Genomic DNA, 16,950 nt, shown 5'->3' with positions numbered 1-16,950 from the left:
CGGACGGACGGACGGACGGACGGACAGATACAGACACACGGATGGAAGAACAGGGTACAAAACATAGTCTCTGCCACGCCTTCGGCCTGGCGTAGACAACTATGAATCTGGGCACACTATGTTCAAGTTAATATCGGGATAAAGACCAGTACAATTTTCATCACTTACCTTAGATCCATCAAAGACGAAGGCCTGGTCATCTGAGCCCAGGTCTCTCTCCAAGCCACAGCCGGGCCTGGCCCAGCCCACTCTCATCCTCCCCGCCGTCACCACCTCAAACTCAAAGTACCACTTTCCCTGGGTCACGGCGTACGACTTATCAGCCCTGAACACCCGCAACTTCTCAGCAGAGTTGAGACATTGATCTGGCAGCATAGCTGCAAACCCATTGGGAGGGAAATAATAACTTGATGAATAATTGATAAACTGTAATTTGATTTACATGATTCTCATTTCAATTCTCATTAAAGCAGACAGAACTAATCCACAGGGAAATGCATTATGATAATGAATATGGTATGGACACGTACAGTAGCATTCTACTTCAAACGCCCATGGGACAAAGATTGAGAAACCAGTGCATCTTATAATTTTTTCATTATAAATGTAGCACATTTAGATTGGCTCTATTTCAGTCCACATTACATTGGTGAAAATGTACATACAAGTGAAATTAAATTAAAAGTAAAGCTGATGTATTCAAGACATACTCCGTTCCTGGTCAAGGGGCTCCAGACTGTAGCCATAGGCAAGTAGGGTACAGACAGCCTCTCGGGCGCTCTCCCTAACCGACCTCCTGTCCCTCTCATCAAGAAGATGGTAGGGAACCAGTTGTGGGTTCCATTTCAGCTTCACATCCTAAAAAGACAACATACACTCTTAGAATCAGCTAAATTGTTGCACTGAGACATTGTCCACTGCACTGAAGAGGCAAGGATAGAGGATTTAAAAAAAAAGGAGATACAATTAATATGCACCATGAAATCGCCTTTAGGTAAGGATGTTTTCAGAAAAGGGAGAACACTACAGGGAACATACCTGTTGACTTCCGTAGGTCCATCCCTGCCTGATGCGCTCTCTGGCCCACACGTTGTGGTCGTTCTCAGCCAGCAGGTCCACCACCGCCTCCAAGGCTGGGCTCAGCACCACCTGGCTCAGGTCTACGGGGGCAGGTCTGTAGCCGCCAGGCTGCTCGTACCTTGAAGGACAGGAATGGTAAGCGGGGACTGCCTGGGTGGTGGCACAGGTCAGAGCCGGTGTCCACCCATTACATGGAAGCAAGGCAAATAAACATTTGGCAAATAAACCCTAGCGCCCCTACTCTGGGGTGAACATTCAGCAAAAATAGCCAGTAAATCGGCTATTTGTTCAAATTGGCTTTTTTCAGCCAAGATATTTGTTGTAGAGGGAAATACTAGCGGCCCTAGTATAGCACCCTGCGGGTCCCCGGTCAACTAAGTATATAGGGTTTAAGTGGTTAATGGGAATCATGAATGTGACATACAAGTGGATATATGTGTACAGTGATCCTTAAATCAGCAAAACCGCAACCAGTGAAAGTGACTCAAATACTGTTCTTCCACTTTAGTTTAGACTGTTCTTTTAATTTTAAGTAAATAGTTTTAATTATGTGACATACTTGTCAGGAAGCCTCATGTATTTCACTGCTTTGTTGGCGTAGTCATCAGTCAATCCGATGTGGAACCCAAGGGCAATGAGTGCCCTACCAGGAGAAATAAAAGCATACATTATTCATGTACACACAGTCGGTAACACGGTGCAGTAACTGAACACTAGCTCAGACACAAAGAAAATCAAATCAAAGGAATCATTCAAATAATTCAATGTCATTTAAATTGTCACAGAGTACAGAGTACGGTTATGGTGCTCACCTCAGAGTGTCTTGAGCCATCTGCAGGTTGTGGTTCCTCTCCTGCTCCGGGAGTTTAGAGAACTCCACCAGACAGGGGTCGTTCCTCTTGCTGTCATCTTTGACCTGCGGAACAGAACCACAGGACCTCTTTTACACTCTTGAACCCAACCCAACCAAACCGTGCTGAACTGGGCAGGTACCGTATACAACTATGATGTAATATCAATTGATCAGTTATATTCAAAGTTTTATTATTAATAGTCTGTGCTCACAGGTCCATGCGTCCAACCAACATCTATCTTGTCCATGACCCAGAGTACATGGATGTTTTCTGCCAGTCTCTCTCTGATATGCTCCAGTTGTTGAGGCAACTGCACCTACAGTATGGGTTCAAATGGGTAAATATAGTTTAGTATAGTATATTCACATGGTAATGTCTATGTTTGCATTATGGATTAAATATGATGTCAAAATATAAGAACAAGCTCAAATATCAGAGCTAACAAATAAGAAAGATGCCAAAATATAAGTACAAAAACTCAATCAGAGATGTAAAAATGAAGATCTGTTGGTACTGTGCTGTACCTTGCTGATATCTACTGGTGCTGGAGTGAAGGTAACAGGTGTGAGGGGTACTGAAGGTCCAACCAGCTCTAGTTTCCCGTCTCCGCGGTCCCGGGTGTACTTCTGGCAAAGCTCTACCTTCAGTTTGACTGTCGGGAGCACAGCCTCAGAACATGCAGAAAAGCCCGGCGGGGGCAGGAAGCGGAACTCTCCATACCTCCCTCCAAACAGGAAACGGACCCTGTTTTTTTCGGGAAAGTGGGAACAGGGTGGAGGTGCAGAAAGACCACAGCGCAAACAGTGAGCTCATGAGATAAACAACATGAACCGATTGACTATCACAGAGGATGCGTCAAAATTGTACTCGATATAGATGTGTTTTGATTAGAGCCTATGCCTATTGAAAAATAAAATAATTGAGAAAATGTAAACTGTTGATGGTCAAAAGTCGTCCATGTATAAAATAGAAAAAGGTTTAGAGATACATCTCGAGCAGAAGTGCAGTATGCTCAGATGAATACACAGCATAGTGATAAAACTGACAAATGTTGAGAAAAAATAAAAATACATCCTTTTAAGATGTACAAAGAGGGCGCCAACACTGACTTGACTCCAGCAGAGAAGCTGACCACGGGGTAAAGGAGTCCGTCTGGGTTGAAGTTCTCCAGCATGCCCTGGACGGGCAAACCGTTGACCCGGAAGGAGATGCAGGGGGTGGAGAGGTCGAGACAGCAACTCACCACATCCTCTGCTCTCAGTAGGTGTGGAAAGTGAGAGCTCACTCTGCGACCCACACAGCCTGAAGCACAGGAAGGAGACATACAGCTTTTATACTCAGAGGCGTTTCTGGCCATTCTGGCACCCTATAGGCACACGATGGAGAACACATGCTGTATTTTTAAAGCGAGAGTGGTCAGTCCTTGTCCCTCTGTATTTAATTTGCTTTCATTGAGATGGTAGGAAAGCTGAGAGGGAAGGCATAGGAGGAGCACTTTGTATTTTTTGTGTGCGAGTTTGAAATTGCTATTATTATATACTATAATCGAAGTATTGAACTAGGGACTCTTTGATAAGAGCATTGTGCCCTTGTGGTATGCATCCTAACCACTCGGCTATCAGGTCGCCCTGACCCCAAGGGAAGGCATAGGAGGATCACTTTGTAACCAGTTTATGATTAGTGTTATTACAGTATCTCCATCGCTACCTCCTGTACTTTTGTCCATTTCTTCTTTATAAACTGCACTTTTCAAAGACATCAGGAAAACCAGAGACCGATGCTTTTGAAAATGTTCTTCATAACAAAACACACCTCTATATTTGTTACCCACCGTCCCCACCTGCCAGTGCCATATACTGTGTGTATGAGTATGCATGTATGTATGTATGTATGTATGTATGTATGTATGTATGTATGTATGTATGTATGTATGTATGTATGTGTGTGTGTGTGTGTGTGTGTGTGTGTTTTAGTTTTTTTATCTATTTACCTATTTATTTATGGGGGGCGGGCAAATAAACATTAATAAATAAATAACATCAATTAATAAAATAACTTTTAACAGCATGAAATGGCCTCTTTAACCTCATCCTCACCTGACCAGAGGTGAAGCCCATCAAATCCGTAGGAGAAGAGGTCATCCCCCACCCCGCTGGCCCCCCAGCCTTCTCCTGTGGGCCAGGGCCTGTAGCCCTCCGTGCAAGCCCAGCCCACTCGCAGGTGGGTGGGCTCACCTGTGAGGAATGGCTCCACATGATCCACTGCCAGCTCATAGTACCACCTCCGATGCTGGGCTGAGTCCTCCCCCATTGCTAGAAAGATATTGGGCCTCATGCTTTTGGTGGGGTGGATGGGAGAGAGGAGAGGAAAGAAAACCATTTTCATGATGTTTTTGTCAGTATTTATGATGACTGTCAGGGTTAAAATAGGTTTCAGTGATTGCATTTACAGTGCTTACTGTACAAGCATGGTAAGAAATTATTTCCGAAACAATTTAACAAGCAGTACTTTAGGTTTAGGTTTCATTTAACCAGTTGACGCCAAATGAGAATGGTGGCTCACATACAGTACACACCTGGGAGCTGTCCAGTACAACCAGTTATCCACCGTTGGCCATAGGCCAGCTACGCCAGAACGACGGGATTAACTGCCTTGTACCTAAGGGCACCTAAATGGCAGGTGTTGAGGTGCAGGAGGGGTAATCATTACTCATTCCAGGGATTTGTTTCCAGCAACCTTATGATCACACTGCACCGATAATTAAATATGTGGTAATTAAATATGTGGGCGCAAAGACGAAGATACAGAGAGCAAGGGAGTGTCTGTGATTGACAGCATCATTGACAATGCCAAGACGTTTTAGCTGACTGAGCCTCTTGGAAGCTCAATGTCAGTTCACCATTACCAAAGGTCATTGACCTTTACCTGACACCATGACACATCAGGACAACAAGAGAGAAGCATAGAGGATGAAAAGGAAAGGTGACAGCCGTGAGCGTGTGCAAGTGACAGATGGAGGGGGTGGTAAAATAGATTTGAGAATTGAAAGAGAGGACATTAAAGAAAGACAAGACAGAGAGCAGGTCCTGGGACACTGGGTGATGAAGATGGAGAGAGCTGGCGAAATGGAGGGGAGAGGGAGGATAGGTGACAGAACAATGAAGTGACAGAGGGACAGGGAGAATGACAGCAGCTGTACTAATGGCTTGAGGGCCTGAGCAGAGCGAGGATTGAAAGTGAAAGAATGTAGAGTGAAAAAGTGTCAGAATCAGAGCAGAGACTCAAAGAAAGAAAAATACTCCTGACATTTATATACAGCTATAGCAAGGGTACCCAGAATTGAAATACCTGTTGTCTGGTCAATGTCTGTTGTTGCTGTACTAGTAAATGAACTGCATTTATATAATGCTCTTCTCCAAAGCGCTTTACAATGTATTTCACATTCACCCATTCACACACCGATGGCGGAGGAAACCATGCAAGGGACATCCAGCATAACAACTTAAACCCTCCTATATACAAAATTACTTTGTACTTCGTTGACCAGTATGCCCCAGGGGTCTATAATTATCCCCCTTCTTTTTTCTCTCTACACCGAATCGTCACAATGCGACACGTTGTACATCGGTCATTTTTGGTGAATGTTCGCCTATTATTAACTCCCAAAATAGGGACACTGGGGTTTGTGTGGTTAAATGGAGCCTCCTACTGTGTGTTGCTTTCTGTCGTACAATTGTTTACAGGAAGGTCCTGTTGTGGCTGCGTATGGTTCCTTCACGCGCAGGAGTTACTCACAATTCTGCCACTTTAAGGACACACAATAGGTGAAGACATTTTCCGTGCATTCATGGACTTTGTCACCAAAACTGGCCCGTTAAAACTTGTTTCCATTACGATGGAAGATTCGAACCTGTTTATAACAATTTATAATATAATAAATATAAATACATTTTTGAGTCATACATCATAAATATAGATATGTCATAGACACGCCAAACACGACATCACAGGCTGGCAATTATGAAGTCTTCTAAAACTACACTATAGCATTAACGATCAATATGATTTTATAAACAGACACCCCAACATACAGCAAAGAGTCAATAAACCTCATAAGTCACATCAGAGTAGGTACAATGTTCACCCCCACTTATCTCAAATAGGCTCCTGTAGTGTAATTATTCAATGTGACAGAACGTAGCAGAATCAGCCATCTGTGGTACATTTCTTGTTTTTTGGTGATTTGACTCATTGAATAATGACTGTTCATATTCCCTCTTTTATTCCGCATAAGGACCGATCACCCCAGTTGTATTAATAAACTGAAGTGACTGAGAGAAATTAAGTGTTTATCAAAGCTGTTGACAACAAAGCACTGTGGACAAGAGTTCCATCGGCAATAACCACACTACATTTTCAATTTGAGCGTGTCACTCTCACAGCCTAACAGAGCACATGGATTACACTGACAGATTATCCTTTATGATAAGTGAGAGGGAGCAGATAGCATTGTATATCAGGGAGTGTTTTTTATTTTATAATTTTTCCTGTGGCATGAGTCTTGGGGAGTGTGAGACAGACCCTGAAAGCATCAGAGTAAGCAAGTCAGCAACAGACTGAGCGTGTCTTCGTTGGTAGACTACAGATTGTGCTGCTTCGGTAGAACTTTATATAAAATGTACCGCCACCTCTCCAGACTTTGAGAGTGCACAGATGTTAAGATAAGAAAATATATACTTTTGTCCCAGAGGGGAAATTTGCTTTGGTTCCACATAAGAAATAATAAAAAATACCTTACACATACAGTACTTACATACACATAACACAATTCACATTTCATACACATACACACCTGCTGACAATCACAATATATTGCACTACCCTCATGGCCCACATAAGGCTCAACCTCTGAATACTGCAGAAGTGGTGACATATTGCATATCCCTTACTGCATGGCCAACGTCTACGCTACATACTGTATTGGTGTTGAGGAGCTTAATGGACTTAGGCAGAAATGAATATTTATAACGGTTCAGCCTGCAATTGGGGACCTAGAAATTTCTGCCAGATGGTAAAGGCTGGACTTTGAACTCTGGGTGAAGAGTCTGGATTTGGATCAGACACTCTTTTTGTGTGCTTGTCTGATGACAGATTGCTCATAAATCGTCTGGAGAGATGAGTGTTTTTCCCTTTTTTTTCTCCAGAGCAGTTCGTCTGTACCAGACAGGTGAACAGTGTCTTCAGCTGCACTGTCAGGTTAAAGCCATATCTTATGATGCTCTCTAGTACCGCCTGATAAAACAACAACATAAACTGTTATGGACTCTTAATGATTGGTTAACCATTGGGTTTTGGCGTAAAATGTAATATCTTTGCGTCTGTCATTAATTAAAGGATCTATCTACACCATGAATTAAATATTTTTTTTAAATATTAATATCATATTGTTTATGTCCCTCAAACGTTTTTCAAAAGGTTTGAGCCTAAATCAAGCCTCAGATATACTCCTTCCAACTAACTTCTCTCTGGCTTATAAAGCACTTTCACCTGCAATACCACATTGTCCTTATTTGGCACGTGTTGCTATTGAGACAGTTTGTATGCATGTTATCTCCTGGTTCTGTGTGGAAATCAGTTGGCCTGTTATGAGACCAATTTACATAAAACCCCAGATATGCTGTGAAAGTCTGAGTGCTCAAACTGGGGTATTTTTTGGGGATAGAAGAGAGGTATGGGAGACCAAAAACACACAAAAAATAAGGAAAGGTTTAAATTCATGGTGTAGTCCCTTTAAGAGCCTCCTATTGAATAACTATTCTTGAATGAAAACTAAATTTCAATTGTGATAAGCTGAGCTCTGGCATGGTATAATATGGATTTAAGGAAGCGCAGCTCAGCTCTGTCTGGCCCAATTTCATCCTGGACAAGACTAAACAGAATACTAATACAAACAAGAATAAAAAAACACTTCTTGGAATACCTGGTGACCTGGTTGAGCAGGCGAGTCTGAAGCAGCAGGTCTCTGTCTGGGAGCAGGCTGTCACAGATGAGGTTCTGGTTGGAACGCACCGCCATGCCGTGGCACACACAAACAGAAGACAGTACGTCCAGCACCTGGGCCACAACCAGACACCCCATCATACAGCAAAGAGTAAATAAACATCATATCATATCATATCATATCATACATATCATATCATATTAGAGTCATTGTATATTCTGTGTATCCTCAGTCCCAGGATAGATGCAATCCTAAACTGTATATATACAAGCGGGCACACAACTGAGACATGACTGACAGGTGCCACTCATAACCTTGGACACTCCCAATTATTGATTTTAGCGTCGTGCTTAATATTTTGTAATTTATGTCAGACTTTAATTGTAGCACAGTATGACGGAGTCTGTCGGACCAACATTACACTATACACGTGACAGCATGTGACAAATAAAGTATTTTAATCTTTAGATGTTTTAATCAGTACATGACTCCATACTACAAGTACAAAGAACAAAGTTTTTCCAAGTCTTGTATCTGCTTTCCCACATATCTGTAGACATGGTAGGTGCTTATAAATGAAATGTACTACAAATAGTATTGTTTGAAGTGAGAAACATACGAACATGCCAGTTCACGCACACACATACAGTACAGTATAATCTGTATTGACACCTCAGGAGAGAAAGAAAACATCATGCAGAACACGGTACCTTGTGATTGCGCCCATGCTTATCCAGAAGAGAGATGATAGATTTAATGTGACCTTCTTTAATTGCATTGAGCGCCTCTGGACTCTCCACCAGGACACAGTGAAGAACCTCCAAGATACCTACAGTATACACAATATGACAGACTGGTAATGACAGTCATAATTGGGCATACATTAACCCCCCCCCCCCCTCATGTGAATGTGGTCAATTACAGCAGATGCACAGATACTGGACGCTTATTATTATTATTATTATTATTATTATTATTAGCATCATCAGCTAATTGTCTCAAGTCAGTTTCAATTACCATGGCTGATAATACTGCAGATGTAGACTAATTCTACATTACTGGCTCTGTTATTTAGCAATGCCATCTTCAGATGCTCCACTTAATGTATGCTGGATGGAATCCATATGATTGAATTTAACCTCTTGAATCTTTGACTTGATTGTTTCATGAAGTGATTTAGAGTAGTCATTCCAACCAACCAGTGGAGGCTGCCAGCTTGTCGAGCCTGCCAATCAGCCACTCGAGGGAGCCTGAGAACTGGGCACAGTTCTTACGATTCCCCCTGATCAGAGCAGCTGAAAAGCACATTAGAAAAAATATATACATTTTGATGTGACAATTGCTGGTCTGTGTCATTCAATGAACATGCTTAGGGAGGGAAAAAAACTCATCACAACTCATTCAATGGACAATGTATGTTGTCCTGTCTACCATACGTTGAGGTTGATTTGTTTTCTGAAATGCTCACCCAGCAGCTCGTAGAACAAATTGAGGATGTTCTCGATTTCTTCTCCTCCTTCACTCCCAACAGCCTCAGCAAACTGAGAGGCACTGCTGCCCTGGTGGAGACGGTCAATACAGTCCAAGACCAAACCAATCACACCCTGTAAAGAATGTTATGTATGTGAATAGAATTAGAAAAATGAATCACATGTTGGACCAATTCCTTCATAAGCATTATTTACCTCCTCTTGAAACAGGTACTGTCTAGTCTTCAGGGCTCTCATGCTGTTCTGCCGGAACTCATGTCCGAGCCCCTCCCCTGGGGGCTGGAAATAGCTAATCAGATCCTGCAGACTGAGTCCCACTGTCTCTGTTGGTAGATTGAATGAAGGGATGTTTCCTTGTTGGCTAAGACCATCGAGTTTCCTAGAAAACAGGTGGATTAAGAAAGTAAAATCACATTTTGAAAAATACCACATTTTGTGACACTGTTCCTAAGAGGTTAAGGAACAGCACATTACAGGTCCATTTATATGTAGTGTTATTATTCAACCAAGTGTGTTTACTGAGAGCCAGTTCTCCTTAACAATAGCTACCTTCAACACAACAAGAAGCATTAATACATGGTGGAGACTCAGGCCACGTTTACACAGCAACGATCAGAACATAAAACGACAAAGTGCAGTTGCGTTGTCACTTCTTATTATGCATTTGCACGAAGACGCTCCAGTGATTTAAAACGCTGTTGTGTGCATACCAGGTGGCTAGGTGGCGGTGACGTGTCTTCTTCCTATCGGAACTGTTTGTTTGGTTGCCATGTCCACTTATTATAAGCGACTTTGGGCTTGTTTCTAAAGTGTAGTTGCTTATTTTGACTTGTTTCCTAATGTTGTTTAAACCAGTGGTTCTTAAACATCTTCATGTCAAATTATGTATTTGTCCACAAATATGAAAATATTTTGTGTCAGGGACCCCCATACAAGATTTGTGTTGTTAAAATTGTTTAAATGTTTTTAAAATGTTCCAGAATTACCTCTTTTTATTTTATCAAGATTATTTTCTCTTTCTTTTTTGAAAATAGCAGATCTACAAGCTCACAACACGTCGCATCGCGACGTGTTGTGAGCTTGTAGATCTGTTTATTTTAAAATAGCCGTAGCCTAGTCCCTTCTTTTGAGTTTTCATAGACTTGGTTGCTTATTTCTCTCTGGTTAACACCGTCTCTGACACCGTCTTGCCCGTTTATATGGAGACGCCAGGCGCAGCGTTTTCAAAGAATTCCACTCTGGAAGGAGGTTTCACTTTATTGCCTTTTCAACCCCTGATAACACCGATCTGATACTTTATTTTGCCGTTTTCTGCAGAGACCGTTGTCGTGTAAACGGCACCTCAGTCAATATTGTACCTTGATTTGTGAATTATTTTGCATTATATAGTAGTATTTGTAACTACTGTCCTATGAAGTTACACCCAGCAATTAGGTGTCATTGGTATCCAACACATTAACAAACCACATGTGGGTTTTTGCTTAAGGAAGACCTATTAATGTTGAAAGAAATTGCACAAATAAAGCACACAAGTGAGCAACAAGTCTTTCTCTATTGTTTATTTCTCCCAATTTAGTCATTGCCAATTCCTTCATGTGTACTGTGGTCCATGAGAACTGTTAAGTGTTAACTCAGCAAACTGTGTCCCACTATGGACTAGTGACTTCCAGTGTTGCTGTGTAGCCTACTGTACCTGACAAAGTGGGTGAAGAGAAGAACTGCACTGCGGATTAGTCTGGTGGTGTGAGACTCCTCACTCTGTGAGCGAGACAGGGTCAGCCCATCATCCATGTGACCCTCGCTGTCCAGGATGGCCTGGGAAGACAATCATCAGAACAGCATTATACACCATGCACATACAACGCAGGTGGGCAGTTGGAGCACCTTTTTGCAAGAATTTCATTTTGTATGTGCGGTGACAATAAAACACCTCGAACAACATTCTGTTTGTTCATACAGTGATTTTGCCTTTTTCTACATCCTCAGAAAACCTTGTCTGTACATAAAAGGACCTCATCTTAATGCCTTTTTATTCACTTAAGATTCACCTTGCGCTGCACCCCTCCAACACGGGCACTTTTGACATCAATGGCTTGGTAGGTGAGCCACAGTCCAGAATCTACATGTTGTATATAACAAATGGAGTCGCCATATTTGATCTCTGGGACCCCCATGCCATCCACATCCTTCTTTTGGCCAGAGTCAAGCCTCTCCTATGGCAGGATAAAAATGTAAATTGTAAGGAAAAAAACAACAATATTGTGTTAGATTATGTAAATGTTTTTGTTTGTTGCTGACAAAGAGTTAAGTTAGGTCTATTTCTCAGCATTCTATGCTCATCACAACAGCCTTGACCAGTTACAGTGTGTTTGGTGTGTGTGAGCCCTGAACCTTTGAGGTTCTGAAGCAGAAGGAGGTTGTTTTGACATCTGCCCTGTCCCTCTCCACCAGCTGCAGGCCCATCTCCTCCGTTAGGCCCAAGTACCTCCCAGTAGTGACATGGCGCAGCCTGAAGGGCTGGCCCCAGCGCGTGTGGCTACCACTCCACCTGAGAGACAGAACAGTTGTTTTTTTTTTATCACTTTCAACCTCGCATCGCTATTTACGGCATTTCATTATATGGGAACGTTTTCAAAACATAAAAATAAATGTGCAAAACATTTTTGAAAATAGCTAACACCATCGTACAATGAAGTATAAAATAGGGCATAACTGGTAACTATACAAATCTGCAAGATGTGTGCATAGGGAATTGCTTTACAGTTGAGTTGAACAATCTCTGGCAATACTCTAAGGCAGGTACACATCCTGAGTCCTTCAGTAGGATTGGCAGACCCTAACCCGGCCATAACCCTAATGCATAAGTCAGCATGCCCCGCTTGAGCTATCCCAGTCAAAAATCTGGACATGCATAGCCTATAGCCATTATATTCCTACTTCCTCCAGACAAGGACAGGGAAGGGCATTATAAAAACAAAATGTTACGCACTCATAGCATTCATTTCACCCTCCTGCCAAATCGAATGGGGGTATTTCTTTATGGTGACCATGACATAGTTATTTTCATAATCTAATACTGAATAATTGCTTTATAGAAATGTATAATAGCTAGTTACAGCAGTAGTATGTATAATTATTTACACACGATGTGGCAATTGGCAGCAGATGTGAGGTTTTTGGTTGTTTATTGTAGGGATTCTCCACTCTTCAAGGGCAAGATAGCAGAACACTCCGCAAGTCCTGAAAACAATGTCTCAGTCACACACAACTTGTGTGTGAGGCATTGCAGAAGGCAGCAAATGAACCAAATGCTGTGTAGGTGGGGTAAGCTACATGCCAATGTGAGATAGAGGCAGATTCCAGATATATATGAGAATACTGTATCTTTCTTTTTAGAAAACATTTTTTAAATAAATCATTATTGTACCATATCGGTTCATTTTCATTATAAGGTTAAATTCTTGACTGTTATTTGTCGATTCAAATGTAATTTTCCTGGGCCATTTTCCAAGACCACTTGAGGGCCAAGAGGTTTACGAGATCAATACTGGAGAGACGGTCTTGGCAGGAGCAGGCCAGTTGTAGTGGTACTTCACTAGCCGAGCACATGCAGCATGCAGCATACAGCATTAGTGTCCCTTTCTGAACGGATGTGGAATAGTAAGCACAGGTCTGACTCTGAACTTGTAAAGCTTCCCCGCCACAAAATGGAGAGATAAAAAGTGATATATTGTAGGAAAGTGAGCTGGTCATGAAATATACTGCAAACCCACACAACACGCAGAATCTCCAGCCTCCAGAGAGAGCGGGCATGACTGGACACAGATCCAACCTCATAATGCATCATCCTAGACGAGAGACGAAGAGGGGAGGAGTGGAGAGGCAGAGGAGAAGAGATAAGAAGAACTAATTTGCCAACACAATTTCATTGTTCATCATTTTTCAACTGAATGTTAATTTATAGAAGTTGTAAAAAAAAGTCTCTGGGATGGACCTGCGGAGCTCCTCGACCTGCTCTGTGGGTGGAACCGTCAGACAGGCGTCACTGTGTCCATGCAGCAACCTCAGCGTGTCCCCCCCCTTCAGGTACCCTACAGTTAGCACAGGAGAGACCTGATTAAACCACCACTCCAAGAAACTTGGATCCACAAGTTCACAGGTTGATCTACAGGTGGATTCTGGGGAGGCAGTGGGATTGCAAAACTTCATAAAGGCAGCACAGCAAGCAGCAGCAGCAGCAGCAGCAGAGAAGCACAGCAGAGCAGCAAGAAAGCAGAGCCAGGAGTGAGCAGGTAAGCAGAAAGGTTTAAATTGCCCGTCCTAATCAGATGAAGTGTGCATGTGACAGATCACCTGATGTTGAATTGGCACTACCTTGAGTTGTCTGCCTGAACTAGCTCTGCAGGCTTCACATTATATAATACTGTATTATCAACTGCAGCAAACAAGACAAGTTGGTGTTCCATGGGGGAAATGGTGTGTGCGTGTGTGCGTGCGTGCGTGTCTTATTATTAAATCGCCTCACATTTCATCTGTCAACCAACCTCACTAAGTGTATGGTCCGAGTAAAACAAAGTGTATTGTAGTTTTTTCATAATATGCAAAAATACATTATCAATCTTGCTACCTGTTCATTTAAATATATAGTTTTCAATATGCCATATTGTTATGTTTTTCAATTATATAAGACTCCTCAAAAAAAGTTCGGACACGTTATTTTGGTCGATTATTTCTCCCCTTCAGTAATACCAATTGGTATTGTATTTTATATCGTTGGAAATCCTGATTAGTCACCTTTAAAACTAGGTACAACTAGTACCTAGTTTGCATGATACAAGTATCATGCATTTGTGGAATGAGCAACGCAGCTAACCGTGTGGGTAGCGCCCCCAAAATATTTGCCAAAATCCCCTGCAATATTGGTATTTACTCTCGTTTTGAGCTTCTAGTGCTGGCAGGTGTGTGACTGACCCCTGAGCATGGGTCCTCTATGCTCCAAGCATCAACACTGCCCCCATGGAAAGATGCCACGTTTGTCCCTTAAGGATACAAACTGTGCAATAGGGAAACTGGAACCTGGTGTTCCAGTACACAGAGGGGCATCATTATTTGGTGTCAGCCCTGGGATCTTCCACACAGTACTGAGGTCCCTGACAGTGTAAAATGAATAAAGTGTAAAAATGGCCAATATGTGTTGTTTTTTCCTTATTACTGTAGGGGAATACCAACAAGAATAGTTCAGGGTTATTTTGGCAAATTTTTGGGGGGCGGCGAGCGCTACCCACATGGTTAGCTGTGTTGGTCATTCCACGAATGCACGATCCTTACAAGTTGCAACTTGTTGTAAAGGTGACTAATAAGGATTTCCAATTATATAAATTACAATACCATTGGTATTATTGAAGGGGAGAAATTATCAAAAGAAACAACATTTCCGAACCTTTTTTGAAGAGTTTATAAAATATAATAATAGCATAATTATATATAATCAAATATTATTATTATAATTTTTTCTTTTTCTTTGGATGGATTGTTTTGTGTATGATATCCATGAGCATAGTGCATGGTTGATAAATAATACCTATAAATAAATATAAAGCATGTACTCAGTGTTGCTTCTTTTTCTTTTGACCCCTTTTTCTCCCCAATTCAGTCGTTATGCCAAATAATTCCTCCCCACACACATTTCTGTGTTGTTGCCACTGCTGTTGTACCCTACTGACTCACCTGCCAGTGAGGAGCCGTCCTACACCTCCCACCCAGCACTCCCTGCTGACAGGTGCCGCCCCCAGGAGCCCGTAGTGACAAATATCACCCTCCCCACCCGGCTTCCCTTCCCCGAAAAGGGGCCAATTGTATCGGTGTTGTTTCTGACCAGGTTTTCCCTTATACATTTAGATTACATTTTGTAAAAAAAAACTGAGTAGCACTTGTCAGTGCTACTGTCAGTACATCTGTCTAAATAGGACTCTCTATTCGAGCCATAATACCCAACAGTGTCCTTTACTGTGATTAAGGGTTTTATGCCATGGTGCATCAGCGGAACCACAGTATTCATAGTCATTAGTGGTAACTTCCCTCTCGGGCATTAGAGTGCAATGGAAGAGTAATATACTTTACACCAGATGGCAATCGCCAACCATAACTGATTTGCTCTAGACTATGAAATCAGTGAATGGACTAATTACACTTGGGCTCAGAAGCACTTAGATTGGAACCATTCATAATTGGATTAATATTATTGTTGTAAAGGGGGTTTTAATATTTCTGGGCATATAAAACCTGGGCATTAGGGGGGGCATTATGTTTTTTAACCACAAGAAAAATGGGCTTCTGTGCCCCAGCGTGCATCTACCTCAACACAGAAAGTGCCCTCTGCTGCAATGTATAACATGGCTGTTTGGGAAATATCTATATCCATATCAAATAGCAAATGTGACAGACGAATGGTTTGCTTGGTTTTTGCGAGAGAGCGAGAAATAAAAAAACTCACCTTGAGCGACACCGCTCCCAGAACAGACTGGGGCGACACTCCAGAGAGTCTGTTGAAAACCTGCGTCAACAATAAGACTGCCACTCAAGCTCCTGTTGTCGACCACGCTGCCGTAGGACAGGTGCTGAAAAAAAAAAAAAAAAAAAAAGTGGCCTCTGTTCAGTACATTACCTGTTGATTATTTTCAGATGAGGATGTTGTGTTCATTGTTCTGACTCCAATGACACTAAATATTTTACACATCCACGCACAGGTAAAATAAATACAGAACTACAAAAGTGCACTCCTCTGAGTGCAGATCTCCACCAGGCCGGGTTGCCTACCCAGGGTCCCTAACATTTGGAAGGCTTTTACAGCCATTTGACATGGAATCTGCTAAATCTGACTGATACATCTTGATCACATGACTCCAGCGATGTGTTTTGAAGAAAACATTAAATGGTGGAAAATCGGGTACAAAATGGCCCATTATGTGGAGTTGCGTCATGATTGACTGTACGGCCTACGATTCAAGAGTTATAGGCCAATACATGAAGTGGGCTGCTATAGCGCCACCATGAGGCCAATTTGAAAAATGTGGGGCAGAGGTTCTTCCTTGGCCTATTGGGAATGTGTGATGTTCAAATGTCCTTGGCTTGGGGTCTAGTGACTAGACCCCAAGCCAAGTTAGAAGAGCAGAACACAAGGCAACATTACACTAGCCTGGTAAACCCTCCCTCCGGAAATCTCATTTCCATTTGATTTCAGGAGTGAGTCTGGCCTGATCCGCCTTTCTGCAATATTGGCTGTGCTGGAGTTGGGCGGGAGTAATACCGTTGACTGACAACCCCTTCAGCCAATGATAATTTTTCCCCTTCAGCCAATCAGCAGTTCACCAGTCTTAATGTGACGCAAGGGGACTTTTGAGACAGCCATATCCAAAATGGGTTGCCTTTTTCGGATACAATGGTGTCACTGACCGCCCCTACCGGTTCTCTAAATTTTTATTTTTAAATAGGCTTTGTCATGATTAATTGACCACATATATGAAGT

The 16,950-nt window shown here is 42.2% G+C and overlaps 1 protein-coding gene across 1 annotated transcript in view; it reads right to left on the bottom strand.

Annotated features, from left to right (window-relative positions):
- LOC308100590 (ryanodine receptor 2-like) overlaps positions 1–16,950 on the bottom strand; it is a gene marked incomplete at its 3' end in the record, with an annotated part of 113,856 nt that overhangs the window by 88,453 nt on the left and 8,453 nt on the right. The window contains exons 7-26 of the mRNA XM_080449658.1: positions 15,919–16,042; positions 13,420–13,516; positions 13,199–13,273; positions 11,817–11,973; positions 11,474–11,638; positions 11,119–11,240; positions 9,621–9,804; positions 9,404–9,539; positions 9,135–9,230; positions 8,646–8,764; positions 7,915–8,048; positions 4,031–4,269; positions 3,044–3,236; positions 2,459–2,678; positions 2,146–2,250; positions 1,893–1,996; positions 1,640–1,723; positions 1,039–1,198; positions 711–858; positions 169–377 (exon numbers count right to left, since the gene is read on the bottom strand). Coding sequence (XP_080305784.1) covers positions 169–377; positions 711–858; positions 1,039–1,198; positions 1,640–1,723; positions 1,893–1,996; positions 2,146–2,250; positions 2,459–2,678; positions 3,044–3,236; positions 4,031–4,269; positions 7,915–8,048; positions 8,646–8,764; positions 9,135–9,230; positions 9,404–9,539; positions 9,621–9,804; positions 11,119–11,240; positions 11,474–11,638; positions 11,817–11,973; positions 13,199–13,273; positions 13,420–13,516; positions 15,919–16,042 — 2,871 coding nt within the window. The remainder of the gene's footprint in view (positions 1–168; positions 378–710; positions 859–1,038; positions 1,199–1,639; positions 1,724–1,892; positions 1,997–2,145; positions 2,251–2,458; positions 2,679–3,043; positions 3,237–4,030; positions 4,270–7,914; positions 8,049–8,645; positions 8,765–9,134; positions 9,231–9,403; positions 9,540–9,620; positions 9,805–11,118; positions 11,241–11,473; positions 11,639–11,816; positions 11,974–13,198; positions 13,274–13,419; positions 13,517–15,918; positions 16,043–16,950) is intronic.

Source organism: Gymnoscopelus braueri, assembly GCF_963280865.1.
Source record: "Gymnoscopelus braueri genome assembly, chromosome: 14".
Classification (NCBI taxonomy): Eukaryota; Metazoa; Chordata; class Actinopteri; order Myctophiformes; family Myctophidae; genus Gymnoscopelus; species Gymnoscopelus braueri.
This window is presented reverse-complemented; position numbering and strand designations above follow the sequence as displayed.